The sequence below is a fragment of the Antedon bifida genome, chromosome 7 (genome assembly GCF_963402885.1).
Source record: "Antedon bifida chromosome 7, ecAntBifi1.1, whole genome shotgun sequence".
In the NCBI taxonomy this organism is placed as follows: Eukaryota; Metazoa; Echinodermata; class Crinoidea; order Comatulida; family Antedonidae; genus Antedon; species Antedon bifida.
Window position 1 is genome coordinate 804,002 of NC_136232.1, and position 22,749 is coordinate 826,750.

A 22,749-nucleotide genomic window follows, 5' to 3' on the forward strand; every position below is an offset into this window, starting at 1 on the left:
TAAAATGGGATTTTTATCTTTGTACAAAGCTAATAAACGGATGTTTTTTAGTAGGAGTGGAAACTGTTCTTGTCATTGATGTGCAAATATGTGCCTTTGAATACAGCGTGCTTTATCATGTGAACCATAAATGTTTGCTCATGAATAATGCATGCTCACCATGGAAACAACAAACAAAGGGGGAGGGACCGAACGTAAACAGGACTCGACCCTCTCAACGATGAATAGTCTATTGTATACGCACGTCTTATTAAGGTTGTGGCCTTTGTTGTAGACAGTATAAACTAAATCATGAACTAGGGTATAATAAAGACAGCGTACTTGGTACGAGTGCTTATAACACTCGGTCATAACTTGTTTGAACAAGAAACAATTTCACTGTTATAAGTGCTTAGTACAATATTTCAAGGATATCAAATCAGGATAGAAATGTTTTTTAATCGTAATCATTATAACCCAAATGATAGCACTGCGCAAAGGTTGAATATCAATGAGGTAAAGATAGTTTTTTGTAAACTCGAATGAAGTTTACTAGGATATGGGATCGAATCGACTTGACGTTACCGAGAAGTGGTTCAAATCACCGTCTTCTGACATGGATAAAGGATTTACAAAACCATTGGTTCCTTCAAGAGACAGGGTGAGTTTAATTTTACGCTATTATTTAAACAATGTAGTTAATTTGTGATTAATTAAATGGTAGTGTTTAATAATTATATGAGTATGGGTTATATGTATCAATCCAAAGGCAAATTACTGAAAAAATGACAATGCTGTGGGTATCAGTGGTAGGATCTCAATTGAGAAAAAAAAGCGAAAAGCTTTATCAAAACGGTAAAGCAGCCAGAAAAGTTAGCAGAGCTTTCGGGCAACACTATCCCCTCATCAGTGCAAGTTATATGTATAATGAGTAGTTCTGAACATGTAATATGTTACCGTACACTTTTAAATTTGCTACATTTAAAACATGATGCCTACATTACTGCACATGCTGAAAGTATTAAGTTTTAACTATTTTGGTATGATTTTATTTATTCCGTATTAACCAAATCAAGGCCAAAACTTTTTATAGTAGGGTTTTTTTAATATTAAGAATTTAATTTTAAGATTTTCAATATTGTTTTGAATATTCATGTTATACAACACTGACCAAAATGTAAAACTACTACACACCAGCATTGATTTGTTTTTAGTTTAATTTAAAACACAATTGACCGTATTTATACTCTATAAGCTTTAGTTATGTCGTAGTATAGTGCACTATGATATCTCTATGGTTATATAGACAGTGTGTTCATAAATATTGGATGGTCAATGTTGTATCTATTTGCAATGCATCACTAAAATCTACAAAAACAAACAACACTTAATAATTAACTTATTCGGTTTAATTGAACCGCATTACTGCTAAAACACCTACTGCCTTTTGTAATCTTTTTGTCATTCCATTGTGAGAATTGTTAACTTGTTAAGCACGTTTAGATAGCATTCTATTATATTCCGAGATTAAGTAGGCCTAACCACTCATTCCTAAACGACGTCAAACTGTTTCCAATTATTATGAACCTGTTTGTGTAAATGTTCAAGCATTTTTTTTTTTTTTATTCCGAACTAGAGTTTCTTAATATAGCCAACAGAAATATAATATATGCGTCTATCTGACCGTGCACTGACATTTTGTCATTAATAATTTATCGGCCTGGAAACTAAAGGCCGAATTATGTTATATTATGTTGTACTGTAGGCTAATTTGCAATGTACCGCAGAGACCCCATAATTATTATATCAGCAACGTTTAAGGGTCTACCATCGTCATAGAGGTGGTTCCTGTTCATTGGACATTATTTTACAATGTGTTACAAAAATGTAGGACTATGTATCTTAATAATGCGAACGAGGCGATAGTAAATCAGCCAACTGTCAAATTGTGGTTATACTTCTTTTTTTTTCTTGCCACCAATTATTTTTTGTGTATTCATTTTTTTTAATGAAGTAGTTTATCTTTATAAAAAAAACCAAAGGTTTATTGACCAAAATTCCTTATTTCCGAACACTGTACTTTTGATTGTGATTGATGAACGTTTTTACACAAAAATATTTATTTCAGACGTAAAAATAAAGAAAAGATTTACAGTAAAATGAAATGAAAACTGTAATCACTATGCTGCTAAATATTTAGGATTGAAAACTGACAGTTCTTTTGACACCTCTCATTAATGTCAGAGAATATTAATCATTAGTTGTAAACAGTGAGACATTTCAAAAATAGAAGTATTTTCTAATTTTGATTATTTTAAAAACACATGACCTTCAAAAAGTGTAAATTTTGATTTATGTGTGCATAATAAATCAGAGGAAATAACAATTGGAAAATGATAAATAAGAAAGATTCCTAGTTAAAAAAGTAACAGAAAATGGTGGAGCAAGGAAGATGAAGTTGTAATTCCTACGAAAATTCAGACACTTTTTTGTTAAAGTTCCGTTTTGAGGAGAAAAAATATTTAGATAATAATTGAAAGAAGAATTTAGATGAGAACAGAAAAGAAAAAAGATGAAAAAGGAATATTATAAAGTTGCAATTCAGAGGGTAAGAAAGAGGAAAGAAATTAAAAGTTTTGGATAGAGAGGAAAAAAGAATATTTAGAAAATGATGAAAAGTAACAAAGAAATTAAAAGAAGTTGTAATTCAGAAGGAAAAACAAATTGGAAGAGGAAACAAAATTCCAGGTACAAATATTAATAGAAAATGATGGAATAACGGAAGAGGAAAAAGAGAATACCTGAATAAAATGGTGACCTACGGAAAAATATTATTTGGACAGAAAGAATCCAAGTAAATTGATAAAAATATATATATATTTTATAACTTTTTTTTTTATATTTGAAGTAACTATAAAAACACAATCAACAATAATTTTCTTTATTCATACATTTAGTGTTACAAATGATTGGCATATTGTACATAGTATATTTTGTAATTATTTTTGCTTGTATTGTTTGATTGTCTGGAGTTGAAGAGACAGGTGATAGTTGTCTTTGAAAGCTCCTACCTCTCCTCTGTGCTCCATTTGTTATGTATCACCGAAAGAAATAAATAAAATAAGTAAATGAATGAATATTAACAGAAAATTATGGAATGGACCACAACCAACCATTCTGGTTTTGTATTTACAGTAGATAAAATGTTAACATCCTTTTCATGTTACAGTTGGCTTTACTTTCCAAAGATAAATTGTTTTGCCAAGTTTTCTAGAAGTGTACACCAAGTCGGCTAATAATATCAGTCGGCTAAATAATAATCTTAAAGCGATACCGACAATTATAAGTTATCATGTTTTGCAAGTGGAGTACAAAAGCAGGACTGCAAATCTGTTGTCGACATACTTACGTCAATAAGTAGTGTGTCGTTGTGTTCAAATCAAACCCAAGGAGCTCGTAAAATGACAGTAATAATTCCCAAACGACCCCATGCTGCATGTCTTGGATAAGCGCCTCCCTCTTTTATTGATTTTAAATCATTATGGAGTAAGTCATTGTTAGCAAATGTAATCATATAATAAATAATAGGGATTCTCGATATTTGTTTGGATTTCTTAAGATAATTCCCAAACGACCCCATGGTACACAAATAATTTACCACCATATATTCAAAAGGATATACTCTAACCATGGACCTATAAATGATATACTAATTTATAGATAGCTCATGCTCATTCCATAATAACTCTATTCATTATTATTTTGTTTCTAATTTAAACAGGTTTTGTTTGTATCTACAGTATAATCATTGTATTAATAATCTTAATTCCTTAATCCCAGTCTCTATGTTTACGATTTCAAACCGAGTTACTGTAGGCCTATACAAAACAAGTAGTTAGTAATGTTACAATGATGAAATTATCTTAAATATAGTATACCAACTAGCGACCAAAGACATTATTACTACATTGTACAATTGAGATGTACATTTCCCTGGTTATGTTACGTACTCTAGGCCTATAATCTTCAGTATTTTCAACATGGACCTTACAGTTTGATGCGGTGGTGTAAATTAGCATTTACAATTAGTTTCCATGTTGAGAACTAGGTGAGGTAAAGTTGTAGTCGTAAATGTAATTCTTGATATATTGTGCGCATTGAAGTCAATAAATTCTACTTAAATTGACGAAAATAAATTATCTTTGGATAAAAAAAAACATAATTTTGAAATAGACCTATATTCTATATTTACATTTTAATGAATTTTTTGTTTGATGAATTTGTGACGAGCAAATCGTTCGAGTTCTGGTGACTCAAGTTGGGGGTCATTAACGACATGTAAGTCTGTGTTCATAGTGAGACGTGACAAGTAGGCCTAGGATCATTTTTGAAAAGCAGTTTGAAGGGTCTGATGACGACGGTTCAATTGCAGTCATGGCCTGCATTTTGGTTTTAAAAGAGCATGCCTAACATGCGCACAGTTTTATACAAGTAATTATGATCCCAATGATTATGAGAACACATTAAAAAAAATTATCGCTTTCTTTGTATACCGTTTCACAATGATAATAATTGGATTTGTAATTTTATGTAAAATACCTATAATTTTTTCTCTATTAATGATATATTAACAATACTATAATAAGAATAACATTTTAATTGTTTACAGAAAAATTCTACTTTATAACCTTTTCCTTCATAACACTACTACAGTAGTACTAATGTAGTAAAATAATATGTGTCTGATATATATCTAACATTCCGATCGTTATAAATTCCCAATGTGAAAATCATTCATTTTTCCGATGCTCTTAAAATGTAATAATTTATTACTGACAGTATTTTAATTTTATAGAGATTTATAATACGAAGTAGGACGCTTGTAACATTTATTTTAATGACTCGAGAATCGTTTATCAATCAATTGTCATCTTCTATAAATATAAGATCAAGGTTTTTCTGAATATTGGCCCAGGTATACTTATTTGCAGATTAATGGGGTTTTAAATAATTAGATTAGCCTAAAGCTCTGTCTAAACTATCAAACTTTATGTGACAAAAATGTGATGTGCCTATGGACATGATGTCATATCACTACCATATTTAAGCATATCACTACCATATTTGGGCACATCATACTTTTTTGTCAAACTAGTTTCATAGTGTAGACAGAGCTTTAAGCTCTGTCTACACTATCAAACTGGTAGTGATATCTCCAAATACGGAAGTGATATGACCCATGGGCACATCACATTTTTTTTGTCACATAAAGTTTGATAGTGTAGACAGAGCTTTAGAATAGTTCTGGTATTACAGGAATGTTTTATTGTTGCATTACTATAAGTTATAGTATACGTATATCTTGTAGAATTGTACTGTGTTTCTATATGTAACCAGATGAAATATTCTTTTGAAAGAATTATACATTGCTGTTTTTCTTGTTGCTATATTTTATATGATATGTTATTTAATATCTGAATTGTTCAATTAAGTTCAATTATGTTATTCAATTTGCTGTATTTTTATTTAAACTTGGTCTACGGGAAACGCATAGGCCTGATCGTAACATTTAGTTAATTCTACTATATAAATATGTATCGACTTAAGTTAAATAAGGAAAATATCTCTTAAGTGTGATTACGGCCGCAAAATTAATCATAGTAGGTCCTACAGTAGAAACAATATGATTAAAATAATGAATGTGCCGTATGCGCTCATCTCATCTGTGTTTTCAACATGGAAAGCGCGACACATGACGACGGCAACATAATTATTCCGATTATTAATTAGCAGGCTAATTACAATCATAATGTCTGGGTTTCTATGCACAATACATAATACATTTATATTGATTATAAGCTAAAATAAACGTCATCATCATTCGTAATACTAGGCCTACTATTATGGTATCACGTGGGAGCAAAAATTTGGAAAATGTCAATCAGTAGAAATAATTGTGGTGAGAACAAAGCAACGTTATAGAAAGTTAAAACACTATTGCTAATATTTATATATTATTATATTATATATTATAAATTGTATTACATTAACGTAATTAACTAAATATTGGAGCCCATGATTACGTCATACCGGGACAAGAATTCGACGCCATTCCTTGGATAGACATATAAATTTGCCTAGCAACAGATTCATGTTTATATAAGTCCAAGTAGGCGGGTGAAGAGGAATATTAAGTCTCTTTCTATTCGCCTTGTTTCTTGACTTTGTTTGCACTAAACAACTAAAATTAGGGTATCATGTTCGTAGACAAATCTGAAAACAACTTGTTTATTGACTGCCGCCTTTATTCGATGACCTCTGTTGTTTTCCCATGTTATCGATTTGCTTTGAATTCAATTGATTGGCGGGTTTTAAGATGTACTTGAAGAAAACAATTCTATTTGTCTTTGAGATTTTCCACTGTTAACTAGAAGTGCTCGAGGAAACTTACGCAAAGAGTGCATTACGTTGTAGCCTATCCGACGGTAGCATTGTTTGCTTCTAAAATACCCATACCCAGAATAAAATATTATGACCATGCGCAGAATGCGGCGTACGCCTGAAATTTGCATAAAGCTGCGTTCGCATCAAGCCCGGATCTGTTCGTGGAAAATGGGTATAGTGATAAAGAATAGAAGCAGACTACGATACCTATAGACAGTTACATTTGTTTGTTTATAGTTATTTTGATAGTTATTCTCATGCTTTAATTAGAACAATCGACAGTACTGTAGATAGTTGTACAATAGATGATGGATTAAAATGTATTGATTCTTTCAGCTTATTTGAAGTAAGGTGTTTAGAAGGTCTAGTATTTATAACAGGTTTTTTTAGTAGGTCACATGGATAATTCTTCAAAAAGACTATAAAAGAAAGGCGTCGGTTTTGGCACGAGGACGAAACGCAAGTAGTTTTACCAATCCCGAGTCGATTGTGGATTAGGCCTATCCGTCCAGTCGTAATTTTGTCAAATTACTTGCGTTGCGCTTACCTCCTTGCGTTGCATCCTAGTGGGAACAAAGCTAATGTATATCTACTATATACTGCATTACTTGTAAAAGTTAAATAAATATATACTTCACAATATCTGTATGCACCTTCCTAACTTTATCTTACAATATTATTTAGCCTCATCGACGATCAACCTCTTTACCACCAATGACGGAAGAATTGAATATAAAAACAACTAGAGGAAAACTGATTTCACAATCCATGGGGCCTTCAATTGAGGTATTGTTAATTGAATATATTCTTCCATATACAATAACGCCACTCACATTAAGTGAATATTTTGGCACATGTTAGAAGTCTGTACAAATAGTGACCGTAAACTTTGATAATTTAAAATGCATGTATAATAATTTAAACTCTTTTTTCTCTCCTCTCTTTTTTATTAGAATGGAGACACTTACGTGAAAAGTAAACGTAAAATAAGTCAGGAATCGAATCAAATGATTGTGACCCATTTACGGGTAAGTTGACTCCAAAGACCAACACTTGACGCACATGCGTATCTAGTATCTTTCTAGTATCTTTCTATTATATAATATACTTAAATATTTTCTTTTTATCTTAGCGGAAGCTTCGACAACGTATGAATCAATGGTATGATGGTGCTTCATCATTAAGTGATGATGAATCTACGTCGGAGATAAGTCGGATTCAATCACCAGTAAAGGTATATATACAGCCTTATATTTAGGCTATCTCTAAAAAACACGCAGTATTCGAAACAATGTGTAGGCCCAATCATTCGCTTTTCAACATATTAGAAAAAGATTTTCCTAGAATCAAACAAAATTGTGTCGGGGAATCGAGTGAGAAAGTACGTCCCAATACCCCTGGGCATGTGAACAATACATAGGCCTAAACATGAATGAATTGGGTCGATATCGTTCCTTTTTAAACGTCATTTTCTTTTAGTTATAATAGGCGTACCCCAATTCGTTATTTAGTGTTTATCGTTTAATTTCTACAGAATATTTCAAGGCAAGATATCTTTCACAAGTATAATGATATTGGAGGCCGATTAAGTAAAGAAGGCTTTGCCAGAGATGGTCTTTATCCAATACCACGCCTACCATCAGAAAAAATGAGTCCAGAACTTATCAGTAAGTTTGGAAAACATCCTGATACGAAAGTGTCTGACCGGCACCGAAGGGTTTCAGAAATAGCGTCTGCTGTTTTGATAAAAGGCAACAAAGAAGTTAGTTTAAATACAGGACTTGAACGAAGGTTGTCATTGGTGAAAAACTTCTCATATGATATTGATAAGAAAGATCAAAAACTTGACCCAATATGTGCATCTGATGTTAGCGTAGCGTCTTCAGATGGAACACAGTCCACTGCCAGCACAAGGAGCAATTCTTCTAGGAAAAAATCTTCAGGAACGGAGAGAAGTCTGTCACCACTTGATGCAAGTAATGTCGGCGGTACGCTTCCAGGAACACCAGTTAAACTGCCGGCGATATTAGTCGATTCTTCTCCTGTGAATAGTGAAGTCTTACTGAATGATAACAGACAATTAGAAGATAATGCTATTATAAATCAGGTATCATCACGCACAAGTCCAGTACCTGACCAACATCCAAATATCCTAGATATTGGTACGGTTGACGTAGTTGAGGAATTTGATTGGGAGGATGCGTTTCATTTGGTTTTAAAGGGAAATGTGAATGTCCGCTGTCCGATTGATAAGAAAGTTGTAACGATCTACCTCGCTTCTACTTTTCCAGGTAAGAAAAAAGGCTTTTCGTTAAACTGTAGCTATCTGTGATGGCGCTAGTTACACTTCGTTATGCGTGATTAATTAATAAAATGACGTAATTCATAAATCTTTTACAGATTTCGTTGGTGAAAGATCTGCGATAATCAGTAAATCAGTTCCGCGCTTACGACAGTATTGCCGTGACCGAGGTTTTGACTTTCAGCTTCGTGATCTCAATTGGGGTCTGAAAGATGTCACCACCGATGATCATATGCTTACAGAACTTCGCTTGAAGGAACTAAAGAATTGCCAGATGTCATCAAAGGGTCCGAATTTTATTGTAAGTTTTAGCAGTCAATGTACTTGGAGTTGATTTTTTAAGAGTTTAGTTCATATAGTAATGTTAGTTAGTTTAATGCCTTTACGCTTAGTATACTTCACACTGCTCCGCCTGGGCTGCTTTGGAAAGATTTCGGATGAGATCTTTCCAAGATGACCCTTTTGGTGCAATTTGTATCGTGATATAGAAGTCTTTTTTTTTAAATAGCAATGTGTACAAAATGCAGCAATCTTATTTTATTTCAAAAATGTATCTTAATCTAGATTGCGGCTTTTTGTGTTAAAAAAAAACAGTCAGTTACGGTATTAAGCCTGACTTTGATCTAAGACCTATTAGACATTAAAACCTATAGGCCTAATATTGCAATACCTCTTGATCTTCTCTGCTTGAAATATGCAGACACATCTTTTTCTTCTTTGGAAATTATTGCGATAACTAAGATTGTATTAATGTTATAGGCCTTACTTGGGCAGAAATACGGACAGTTACCATTGCCCTCAACAATTACAGTGATGGAATACAAAGCGATACTGAACGGTCTTCAACAAGAAAAGGATTTTTATATTAAGCTATACAGACCTTCAAAACAACTGACAGAAAACGGGTATGTTTATTTTGATTCTTTGAAATATCCTAATTTTGCTGTGTAAATATAACAGGCGGGACTGGCTCACCTCTTTGATTTTCGTTCAAGTCGCCGTTTTAGATCCAGTCCGGTAGACATAGAGTGACATAGATACATTATTCGTAACCAATGACATTTTTTTCGAAAATTACCCTCCTTGGCAAGATAATACATTTAAGATAGTTATAAAATACATTTAGGACATAAAATACTATAAAATCACATTTAAAATACATAATTTCGAATTAAAAGTGTGTAATGCGTTTGGAACAAAAGATAATTTAAAACGTGATTTATAAAATAAATAACCTTTTTTTCATATTTTGCTACATAGGGACGACATGCTTGAAGTTCCTTCACATAATCCGAATGGGTTTATCAATAATGTAGTAGCTGCATTTGCACATAAAATGAGTGAAAATACAACATCACAGGGTTTCCGATCAAGAGCTGGTTCATTTAAGTCTACGGGGCAGCCATCAAGAAGCAGGTCAAATTCCTTTAATGTCAGTCCATCGAGAAGAACGTCTAGATCTAGACAAGCATCGAGATCCAGATCAGGGTCGTTCAATTCTCAACCAGAAAACAAGTAAGTAGGCCTGCAATATCTCTCCTAATAAAATGTTGTAGTGAGAAAGATACATTCAACTATGGCTAGTGATATTGAGCAGACTGAGGAAAAGTTTTGCGCACCTGGAATCTAACTTTTGTTTAGCAATGGTTGAAATGTAAATGATCATGTAGGTGGTATGTTAATAGTAGTGTATAGTTTACTATTTATATGGGAGTTGACATTAAAAACCATTCTAACAATAATAATTTTAATAATAATCATTATTTTGTATATTTCACATTTAATGCTGCATCAGGCGATCATCTTACAAACGAGCCACCAAATTCAAAGTTACAGCAAAGAAAGTAGTAAATACGCTACGGTTCTTCAATAGTTCGGCAGATGATGGAAATAAATGGTAGACCTGCAGAAATAGTCATTCACCATTTTTTAATGCACTTATTTGTATTAATATATGTCGTTTGTATTGTATGTTTCTGTAATTTGTTGTATAAATTGATATTTATTTATTGTAATATATAATGTCTTATCCTATGGGAATAATATTTTCTCTCAGGGCTATATTTTTCCTCGGGAAAACATAATTCCCTCGAAGGATATTAAATGTTATACTGTATTACCAGTGCATAATAATAATAATATATAAATATGTTAGTGATGATGGTAAACGTACTGTTTGACTTACCTTTACTTACTTTACCTGACGAAGGTCGTGTTTCCGCATCCAAAAATTAACCGATAAAGTTCTTGTAGAAACGGGATTTAACCGATTCCGCTCGAGAAAAATTAACCAATAATTATCTCATTCAAATCAGGCAATTATCTGATAAATGCGATAATGTTTAACCTTTGACATAATAACAATCATTGCGCTGTGATTGGGACCATGTTTGTTCGGTAATGTCTGATCATGCACACTTTTTTAAATCACTGTAATTATCTGATTGGTTAGAATATTAACCGATAACTTTGTTATGGCTGCGGAAATACGACCGACCATTTGTTTCTCTTATTGCTGTTTCACTTGTTTACATTTTTACTTTCATAAAGTCAGCACAGTCGTGTTTAACGATGATCATGACTTTCTAACTTTTTTAATGTATGTAATGTTATAATAATAATATCTAAACAATTAATGTACAAACCAAATCTACACTCTTTTGTAAAACAAGCCCATACCTGTGTTTGTTAATGCTATCAACTGTTTTTAAGATACTGAAGTAGTTCTGCTTTCTTGAACACTTTTTAGGAGAAATAAAGTCAGTGCGTATAGGCCTACAGCAAGGAAAAAGTTTGACGGATACGAACAAATGGATCTATATGTTTTGCTAAACAACATTAATATTTATTTATTTTAGTACGGATGAGCCTGAAACTGAAATCAAAGAAGAGACAGTTGATGATTCAAAAGAGAAGGCAGCTGAACGGAAATACGAGTCTGATGTTAGTTTAGTAAACACATGGTATAAACTTGATGAAAACACCATACCTCATGTCTATAGGTTGCAGCCTATAAGGTAACATTCGTTAGAGGGAACTGCATACATTGTTGCATTGTGTTGCTTTTTGTATTTTATAAAGCGTAGTACTACGCATGCAGTGTACGCTTACACGACTATGACGATTATCAAGATATGATCCATTCAAATGGCGCCAACTGTATGCATAGCAATTTTGTGTTCTTAATTTAGTAAGTTTTTGTTTGGGAAAGGAAAAAAGTTTCTTTACTGACCTTTTATTTCAGCTCTCAATTTAAAGACTTCACCAGTAAAGACAAACAGAAGAAACAGAGAGCGTTGAACCAATGGAAAGCAATTCAGAAGAAGCTTCAAGATATCTTAAGCAAAATGCTGAAAAATTGCATCAATACTGAAGATAGGAGTCGTGAGTTTAACACATCTGGTAAGCTAAAGTGAACACTTTGCTTTAAACTGAAATGTACTGCAAGATAATATTATCATTTTTAACAAGTTTTGTCAAATTCACATGGATCGAAAGTTTACCGTTGAGAAATGAACATATGTTGTTGTATTCCAATTACATTACTCGTAACATATAGTAAATAAAAATATATACACATTATGTACTGGTGTTTGCACCTTATTGATGAATAATGATATAGGCCTATACCCACATTACAAAGCAATCTCATTGTTTTATTGAAATATCTTGTTATATCAGTTTTGGAACGGGAGGTTCAACAAGGTCTTCTAAATCCTGACGTCGATACAAAAGTTAAGGTCCAGTGCTTTCAAAGAAGGTTTGAAAATATCAAACAACATTTACAAGATTTCTCTGCTAAGGAGTACATTGATCTACTGCCGATGAAAGCTGAGAGTGATACAGCGCTTGCGCAGAAAACAGAAGACTTAATTGATAACAGAATTATGCAAAGAGTAAGTAAGAAAGTACAGCATGCTTATTACCGTTAAAGCTTGTTTCCCACTAGGACACAACGCACGGAGGTAAGCGCAACGTTAGTGATTTGACCAATCACAAGCGATGGATTGTTCGAACTGGTTACCTCGCTTGTGTTGTACCTACGTCATTGCGTTGCATTGCTAATAGGCACCACGCCTTCTTATGAAGGAGATAACATTTTATTTATATTAAGGTAGAAACTCTATAAAAAAGACACCGTTAGCAAAGTATATCTCCTAACAAAGTTGGTCGAAGAAATACGATTTTGAAATACTCTTTGCCCTCTTGTTTGTCAGTAAAAGTAGTGGATAGTTTATAATCTATCTCCTCTGCATTAATTCTGTTCTGTAGTAACTATGTATTACTGTATGGTAATCAATGATTTATCAACAAGATACCAACAGAATGACACATTTTTAACTTGTAGCTTTACACTTTCTTTTAAACTTTCTTTTTCATGATCTGCTTGCCAAACTTTTTCTTAGCAACGCTGTAATAGGTTGTGTTTCAATTCTATTCAATCTGTAAGGTGTGCTACAACAATGCACTCATATTAAATGCACTTTATTGAAAGAACAGAGTACTTTGCTTCAAACCTTAATAAGGCACATTAACTTAATCAGATTATATAAAATACGTTTAAATAAAATGAACTAAAGTAAAAACCTTATAAACTTAAACCGAAATAATAATGAAGTTTTTTTTCCAAATAAAATTAGGTAAGCCTAAATAACCTCCACACGTACAATGTGTCATGGGACAGGGACGGAATCAACCCTGAAGCCAACCGCAGTCACAAACATTATTTGGACAAGTTATCAAACGAATTACACGATTCGCTTAAAGTCAAAATAGACGCCATGGTGTTTTCAGAAGGTTGTAGTACATTTGGAAACTTCCAGTTATATGAAGAACTTTCCCAGCACGTTAACTATATTCATGAGAGGTAATTCATTTAACTATTTTTGTACAATGGCATAACGGCTATGAGCGCTCATTGGCTAAACCCAGGGGCTCCGGAACTTATGGGGGCCCCTGAGCAGAGGCTAAAAAGGCTAAAAACGGCCACGTAAGGTTTCTAAACCAGAGGCTTCATGTCTCTACGTTACGCCACTGTTTCTATATTATGCACAGAATGGCATCATTGACGCAGTCGTTGCATTTTGATTTCAAATGTTTTTCCATTCACAGAACGAGTAGTTTCTTTGGGTTTGGCGATGTTCTAAGTTGTGTAAAAGAACACTTATGTAGTGGTGAAAATCAAGTGACTGTACTGCATGGGAAAGCTGGTTGTGGAAAGTCAAGTCTGATGGCTAAAGTGTCACTAATGTTACCTTCTTGGACCAAAGGGTATGTTAAATAAATTGATAAATGATACTTACGTTATTTGGAATTTATAAAACGCGTACTACATTAGAATAACGGAAGTTGTAAACCCGATGCCACATATTGGTTTACGGTCTCATTTACCGCTCAGCAATTGATGATTTTAGGCTACAAAATAAAATAAGTAAATTTACGAAGCAATTTTAACTAAGAGTTAGTTATGATTGTCATTGCGCGTTGGTAGAAATTAATAAATGTGCCTACAATTCATTAGTCTTTCAATCTATCTTGTACTTGTTCTATAGACCGCAACCTGCTGTAATAACGAGATTCATTGGAACGACAAGCGACTCAGAAATATCTCGTTGCTTACTCAAGAATCTGTGTAATCATATTTCCAATATATATGACTTAGATCCGGAAACAATACCACAGGTAATTATTAATAATAACTATTTTAATAAAACTATATAGGCCATAGGATTTTCAATATAACTCTGAAACAAAGTTTGCTAGATTCATCTTTTCATAAATTTACATTTTCAAAAAAAAGGAGGAATAACATAAATCCTATATTTGTATTACCCCTTGTCCGTGTAAATTGGCCTTAAGGCTACTGGTCAGGTTATCTGTATCAACTGCTTTGAACTAATTTACGTTTCATTTCAGGATTATTTTGGATTGATGAATGATTTTACAGGAAGGCTGCAAGCCGCAAATCACGAGCGCCCTCTTGTAATCTTTCTCGATGGTCTCCATCAAATGCCACCAGAAAGTTTGACAACAGGCGAAGGATGGCTACCGAAGAATCTCCCGCCAAACGTCCAACTCGTGTTATCGTGCGCAGACGACGACTCGTGCACAACATTCAAATCCATCAAGGTATTGTCTTTGATATGATAGCAATATTTCGTTTCTGGACGGTACAAGAAGCTTCTATATAGATATTTTACAAAGATTAATTTGCGCATGCGTATAAGCCCTATTCGCTATTATTTATGTCGCTTTACACCGTGTCAAGATTACTCTTTAGTTGCTAGATTTTAATTTACCGTAATATTTTCTTAAATATGGCTTAAAGGCGATATAGCTAAACATTTATGAACTGGAGTTTTTTTCTAAAACTTAAACTTGATATTTTACCTATCAATCAACAGTATCATTTATAATTCTATAATTCACAGAAACAATTTCCGTCTGCAAATTATGTACATGTACCGGACTTAGCAAAGGAAGATATTAACAATATCCTACAGTATCGTCTATCAGTAGAAAACCGAATGCTCACAGAGGAACAGATGAAATATTTAATGGAAAGCGTTCTTGAAAACCCAACTCATCTGTATCTGAAAATGGCAATACAAGAAGCACTGTCATGGAAAAGCTACTCAGTGCTCAAAGACATGCGTTTAGGGAGTACGACAAAAAAGCAGATCAATGGTAATCCTGTACTATTACATTTAAATGTCTCTAATAAGCGACCAACCGCGAGTTCAAAAGTAGTTGCTTACAAATGTTGTTTACGAGAGTGTATTTTTCCAAATGTTATCTTCGCATGTTGCTTGGCTGGTCATCGATGTTGAAACTGAATCACCTTTTGCTTACCTTTCAATTTTAAGCCGAGTGCCAGTGTTGTCAACTCCACTTTCTAAGCCTCAAATGAGGCTTACAGTAGTTTATAAGCACAATTAATTACAAAATAGTTTCCATCCTGTAATTGGCAAGCTCACTGGATGCGTATGAAATTAAAAACATTTAAGAATAAGATTAATAGTTTTGCAGCCAGTACGGGTATGTTAACTTTGTACCTACAATTTTGTATATGTATCAACTAATTGAAATGTTTTTTTCTCCTCTTAGCATTTTTCTTGCGGTTGGAGCAGTGTGTTGGTGAGCCCATTGTACGCAGAGCTTTAGGATACCTCACGGCATCTAAATGTGGTCTCACTGACAACGAAATAGAAGATCTTCTTTCCTTAGATAATGCAGTAATTGAAGATGTTGCGAGTGCAAATGGAACCACATTGTACCGTTTCCCACCAGTCCTATGGTCTAGCTTAAAAGACTTGCTTTATCCATATCTCATGAAAAGCACCTGTTGTGGAGTGCCACTTTACAGGTGGGGCTACCACCTGTTTAAAGAAGTAGCAACAGAAAGGTACGGTGTTTACAACCCTTTTCGTTCAATTCACATCTCTTTTCATTCAATTCACATTTATTCAGCAATATATAGTTACATTGTTACATACAAATTGCAAAGATCTTACAGAGAAAAGTCTATTTTCTGTAGTCTTAAGGCCCTTTGAAAAAAGGAGAACAATAAAAATCACAAAGAAGACCATCAAATTTGGTTCTTCTTTTCTTACGGTATTACTATTAAACATAAAGATTTATAATTACATTTTCCGAAATGTTATGTTTTCTAATTATAAGACATCCATTACTACCGAAATTCTTTAAAATGTCTTAGTTACCTGTACTGTATTATTAATATTGTTTTAAAAAAATTATTTGGCCGACCATCAGGTACCTTCTTGCTAAAGACAAAGCACCATCTTATCACCTGATACTTGCCGAGTATTTTTCTGGTAGATGGTTTGACACACCAAAACCTTGCAAGTCCACTGAAAAGGGAAAACTACGGTTCGTCGATTCACAGGCATTGAGTTACACCAACAGTTTAACTTCAGGTATCTTTACACTTTCTTTTAAACTTTCGCGTCTTGATCTGCTTGCAACCTTCTTTTACGACGCTGTACAACGTTGTGTTGTGGTCAAATGTTTCATTTAGACATTTAGTATAGAACCGTACTTTTTCTCAAAATGACTTGCCTCAGTACAATAACAACTTCAGGACTAAACTGTTGTTTCTAAATTGTTAGATTGTAAAGATATATCATTGTCCACTTAAAAAATAATTTTGTTGTTAACACTTTATTAAAACAATAAAATGGCCTATTCAAAGTCAGATTTTATTAATCTTCGTTTTTTCATGTTTTCGGAGGACAATACAGTTTAATGCCATGATTTTTATATCATTTGTGAATTTAACTGTGTTGCAGGTGTATCAAATATGTATTATAACTACCGTAAACTACACGAGCTACCGTATCATCTTTTAAATGGCAAGCGAATGGACCTTCTTAAATCAGACGTTTTGTTGAACTTTGAATGGACGTTGGCAAAGCTGAAAGCAATGTCTTTACAAGACGTTCTGGATGATCTCCACAGCGGCCTTGCAAGTGAACCAAACGATATGGAGTTACGTCTAATCAGTGAAACATTACAACTGTCCGTCAATGCGTTGAGGAAAAACCCGAACCAATTAGCTTCTCAACTAATAGGAAGACTGCATAATATGATATTGAACGACAAACCAATGTCAATTGGAGACCCGAAGAAGTACCCTCTTATTGCTGTTATGTTGACTCAGGCTAGCAAGTCACCAACTCCTGCTTTAATACCATCGGTCACATGTTTGACACCACCAGGAGGCGTACTATATGATCTTCTTGCGGGTCATACTGACTTTATAACGGCACTGACAACTACAACTGATGGCCTAGAGGCTATCACAGCATCACGTGATGGGACCCTGAAACTCTGGGATCTTAGAAGTCGAAAGGTTTTAAAAACCATCGAAAATGTTGGAAAGAAGGTAGACAAAGTGATTACTAATACTTTTTAATTTAAAAAAGAAACACAGAAGGTTTTATGTGCAATAACACTTTAAATACAAGTTAAATATTTAAATTCATGGACATTTAAAAACTAAGACTATGTTTTCATTATGGGGCATTTATTATCGTGACATGTGTACAGTAATCAATATACCGTTTTTTTATAGGTTGATTCAGTCCACGTGTGCATGAATAACTTCTATGTCGTCACAACCGAAGAGATGCTAATTAAGATTTGGAATATTCATCAGGGTATTTGCATAAAGGTCATGGACGAGTTTATTGACCCTGCTATTATTACTTCTGCTGGAATGGAACAAGAGTACCTCGTTGCTTTTTTTAACGGTTCAAATGTCATGAGGTCATGGGACTTGCGAGATGATTACAAAATGCTTAAAGAAATCCAAATAGAAGACGAAGCAATCCATAAAGACGGATCATTGTGCATATCTAAAAATTCCTGTGGAGAAAAAGTATTTTTTGCGTTTCGAAGTGATAACAAGGCAAATGTACTAAATGCAATTTCGGGAAACACGGTATGTAAAACAACATAAGATCATTATATCATATTTATGTAGGCTTTACTTTATTATTAAGTATATTATACAAATAATGAATGTTTATGAGGCCGGGTACAAGCCACAAAAGCAAAGCTGTTCTCCTAAATTCCAAAATGGAATATACAATGTTTGATTTATTCATCTTTATTTTTCATGTTTTGGGGCCAATAACTAGTTAGTTTAATGCTGATTTGGCAACGACGATACACACAGATTACAAATAAGCAGTATAGTATTATATTTATATTATATTTAGGTACATTGCTTACGCACAACTGGAGAATCCGCATCAATTACTGCACTTGGAGTTTCACGTGAATATTACGTCATAGCATGCCGTTACCAGTACATGAAGCTTTCTGAAATCCATCATCTTGAACTATTTGAAAACACCAGTGGTCAGTACCTACGCTGCATCAAAGGTAGAATATTCCCTTTTTCTTATCTTTGTCCGCATCAATCTTCATCCCATCAGATACTGTATAGCGTCTACTGACCCTATCTAGAGTAGCCCTTTTTTTTACGGTGGCTGCGACACGATCAGTTCCACACCGCGCGCCTTAGAGAATAGTGTACATTGTGCAGTACTATTGGTATTTGTCGCAGCCAGTCAAAAGTTGAAAGGATTGTTACGAGTTCCTATCTTGACAAGGCGAGCTCAATGCGTTTGTTAGATGTAACCTCCAAAGAAATTGCACTTTATTTGTCAGGAATTTGTATGATTTGTTTTTTATTTTTTAAATGCGCCTTGAGCACTCTTGAGTGGTATGTGCGCTATAAAAATCTTATTATTATTTATTATTATTTATGTAAGTTGATATAAAGTTTGCGGTACACCACGTCATATTAGTTCTGAAAAAAACTGTTGAGTTTCTCGACGTTTCGATCAATATGCTTTGATCAAGAGAGAGAATGATTATGTAAGTTAATATTTAGGAGTTATTGTTGGGCCTGTTTTCGACAGCAGACGCTACACATAATACTGTATCATGAGAATCGACTGAATGGACACACGTTTTTACCTTTTTTTTCAAAGGCTGTACACAAGACACAATAGATGAACTATATATAAACAAGATGGGGTCACACGCACTAAGTCTGTGTTATTCGGCACAGTCTAATGCTACTGATGTTGCTGTATTCAACCTAGAAACAGATGACCACAAGCATCTTGCACGACACGCGCAGGTAAACCTTTAATAAATATAATTTTACACATCTTTTTACATATCAATACAAATTATTATTATACACTGTATCGTATGTTGACGATTTTACGGAAGTCATATACCACTTTATATACCGCTAGTTAACACTACTGCATGCTATGATATCAAATATATATATTACTGGTGTTTTTTTTCCATTCTAAAGGCGTAATATTAATGATTATAAAACAAAGTAATGTGAACGTAAATAATCTTACATTTTTCATCATATGCATTTTTATAACAACAGGTGTCAACAATGGGAACATGTGTGAATCTCAGCTATTGTTTAACAGCATCGAAACGAGACAAAGCATTGCGTATATGGAATTTTACTAAATATGTGAACGAGCGTGAATCTGGAGATGGCAAGAATAAGAAAAGAGATGGCATATCTGCCATCGTGCCAATGATTGATAACTCTAGATACGTAGTCGCCAAAACCATCAACAACGGCCCACTGTCAGTCTGGAACGTCGTCAAAGGAAGATGCGCTGATAAAGCCGTTCGAATTGAAAGAGGACTTGGTGATCAACATGATGTGGTGCTCATTCGAAACAATAAGGCTATCATTCTGTCCGATAAAGGAATGTCCACTGTGAGTGACAAGCAGCAATTTGTATTTCAGACGGTTTTTATGTATGATCTACGACTGAAGAAGTATTTGAGAAAGTTAAATCAGGTGTTCATTGTTCCGTCACCAGCGCATGAGTACAGAATCCTGGAAGATGATTCACTGATGGGTATGTCAGAAAATCGGGATCACTTGATTGTTTGGAATCTCGAAAATGGTCATATCAAATACAGGATTAAGACAAAATTCCGCGAGCTAGAAAGACAGCGAGTATTAAATCACGAAGAAGGAAAGCCGAAGTGGAGGAAGAAACGTGAAACCACGGCGAAGATGTTGCCATGGGACCGGAGAACTGAAACAACAACAGAAAGACAAAAACGAAGAGATGAAGAGATGGATGAAGATAAGAAGCGAATGGACGATCTTAGAAAAGAGAAGGAAAACGCAATCGAGCAATTCCTTATGAGTAAAGATGAAAAAGTTATCGTATGTTCTTATTTTGCACATCATATGTGCGTGTTTGACGTTGAATCACAGACACACACGCAGACATTAGAAAATGAAAACTCAATGCTATTTCTGTATAACGCATCAATAACAAGCAAAGGAACGCACCTTGTCCATGCAAACTACGATGATCTAGAAAAGGTTAGCTATGTAACTTTATGGGATCTTGAGACGGGGCAAGTAAAGAAACGTCTAAAGAATGAACCTAACGTATGTTGCATTGGACTGAACGACCTCGCTAATAGGGTGCTCTTTGGAAATGACAAGAACATCTTAAAGATTTGGGATGTTCGTGGTCGTAAATCCAAATTAAGGAAATTAAAAACACCAGGACTAGAATTAACATTACAAAGTAAAGTGTTTATGGTTGAGGATGGCAAAAGAGCGGTGGTTTTCAGTAATGACGTCACGCTGTGGGATTTGGATGAAGGTTCTCCATTGGCGATGTTCTCACCGGACATTAGCATCACTTGTGTGGATGTCGTCATGAATGGTCAGTTGATTGTGTTAGGATTGCACGACACTTCGGACATAGTAACGTTACGTTTAAAGGGACGTAATATTAGATTTTTAGATTTCAAAAACAGTGCTAAGTCACAGGAACTATTTGGTGAAACGACTGGTGATACATCAGACGAGGAATCGTCGTCAGATGATGTAGATAAGTCTATTACAGAATCCACATAAAGCGTGGGTCCGCCGAGGAGGACGTAACACAACGCAGCGACGTAAAAGTGACAATCATCATGCGTAATCACAAGCGGGAACCGTAAACTTACGTAGACACACAGTGTCGAAAATATCGTTTTTCATCGATTGCGGCAATGTACGAAAAATTAAATCCGTTTGATTTTACGTAGAGTATAAAGGAAACTAGGCGGCCATCGGCCGGGGTATTGGCTGAGCCATCCTCAATGGTTGATCCTATACCAGGCCTAGTCAAACTTAATATCTTAGTAGAACATCTATTAAGACACCTTCAGGATCTTGGGGTTTCTACTGTGATTGTAATTTATAAAAATGTAATAAATATTGTAAGTAGGCATATGTTGGAGAAAAAGTTTTAGAAATTCAATAAACAATATTAAAAAATTCGTGGTAACAATTTTTCGAAAAATTTTCCAAATATCGACACTTTTAATTTTGGACATATTGACCTGCGCAGAATCACAAAATGTGGTCTGCGCATATTATATTTTAAATAGTCGATATTTGACCCCTTTCTTTTTCGACATAACTGGTTACAAACACTCTATAAGATGATTATAACGCAATATATGCGCATATATAGCAATATTATCGCAAAAGAATTGAATTTTAAAAAGTGGATATTTTAGCCATTTTTAGAAAAAAAATCCCTGTACTATAGTATAGGGATTTTTTCAAAAAATGGCCAAATTTCGACCCTTTTCTTTTTCGACATAACTGGTTACAAACACTCTATAGTATATATATATAGCAATATTATCGCATAATTGAATCTTAAAAGTGGATATTTTGGCCATTTTTCCAAATTTCGACTCTTTTCTTTTTCGACAAAAAGACTCTATAAGATGATGATAACGCAATAGGCTTATATGCGTATATATAGCAATATTATCGCAAAATAATTGAATATTAAAAAGTGGATATTTTTGCCTTTTTTCGAAAAAAAAATCCCTGTACTATTATAGTACAGGCACATTTTCGAAAAATGGCCAAATGTCGACCCTTTTATTTTTGGCATAGGCCTATTGACATGCGCATGTGACCTCAATACAAAAAAAAATAGTCGATATTTGACCATTTTTCGAAAAAACTTTATTAAAATTTTTTTTTAGAAATATGGCCCTTTAGGCCTATTTTTTGAAATACCTCAATACATGCGCAAACCACATGTGATTCGGCGCATGTCAATACGTCAAAAAATAAAAGGGTCGATATTTGGCAATTTTTCGGAAAAGTTCTTTTATACACTAATAGTACAGAGATTTTTTAGAAAGATTTCACAAAATCGACTATTTTTAAATAGTAAATTTTTTTTTTATTTAAAAATGTATTTAGATAACATATTATGTGATTCTGCTGCGCATGTCAATTTAAAAGGTCTTTTGAAATGGCCAAAGATCGACTATTTAAAATATTTATTAAGGTAAAAAATTTCGACCCTTTTATTTTTAGATATAACTTGCTACTATGACTTACGCAAAATATGCACATATAATATTATCGTATAATAATTGAATTGATATAGTTATAATAGTCAGAC

The 22,749-nt window shown here is 33.9% G+C and overlaps 1 protein-coding gene across 1 annotated transcript; it reads left to right on the forward strand.

Moving 5' to 3' along the window:
• Positions 1 to 554: 554 nt before the first annotated feature.
• On the forward strand, positions 555 to 21,674 carry LOC144847729 (uncharacterized). Its single transcript, XM_078704232.1, has 23 exons — positions 555 to 640; positions 7,108 to 7,209; positions 7,377 to 7,451; positions 7,556 to 7,657; positions 7,958 to 8,714; positions 8,824 to 9,026; positions 9,485 to 9,630; positions 9,986 to 10,240; positions 11,584 to 11,742; positions 11,970 to 12,127; positions 12,407 to 12,621; positions 13,366 to 13,592; positions 13,838 to 13,996; positions 14,278 to 14,407; positions 14,642 to 14,854; positions 15,157 to 15,412; positions 15,833 to 16,130; positions 16,499 to 16,662; positions 17,035 to 17,630; positions 17,820 to 18,188; positions 18,469 to 18,634; positions 19,249 to 19,400; positions 19,671 to 21,674. The coding sequence occupies exons 1-23, from the start codon at positions 596 to 598 to the stop codon at positions 21,186 to 21,188; spliced, it is 6,465 nt and encodes a 2,154-aa protein (XP_078560358.1). The 5' UTR covers positions 555 to 595; the 3' UTR covers positions 21,189 to 21,674.
• Positions 21,675 to 22,749: the final 1,075 nt, after the last annotated feature.

Excerpts from the sequence above, each read along its gene's own strand:
- LOC144847729 (XM_078704232.1), top strand. The coding sequence starts at position 596 with ATGGATAAAGGATTTACAAAACCATTGGTTCCTTCAAGAGACAGG. Across the intron at positions 7,210-7,376 it reads CCATGGGGCCTTCAATTGAG|AATGGAGACACTTACGTGAA; the intron begins GTATTGTTAATT and ends CTTTTTTATTAG. Across the intron at positions 13,997-14,277 it reads TTACCTTCTTGGACCAAAGG|ACCGCAACCTGCTGTAATAA; the intron begins GTATGTTAAATA and ends CTTGTTCTATAG.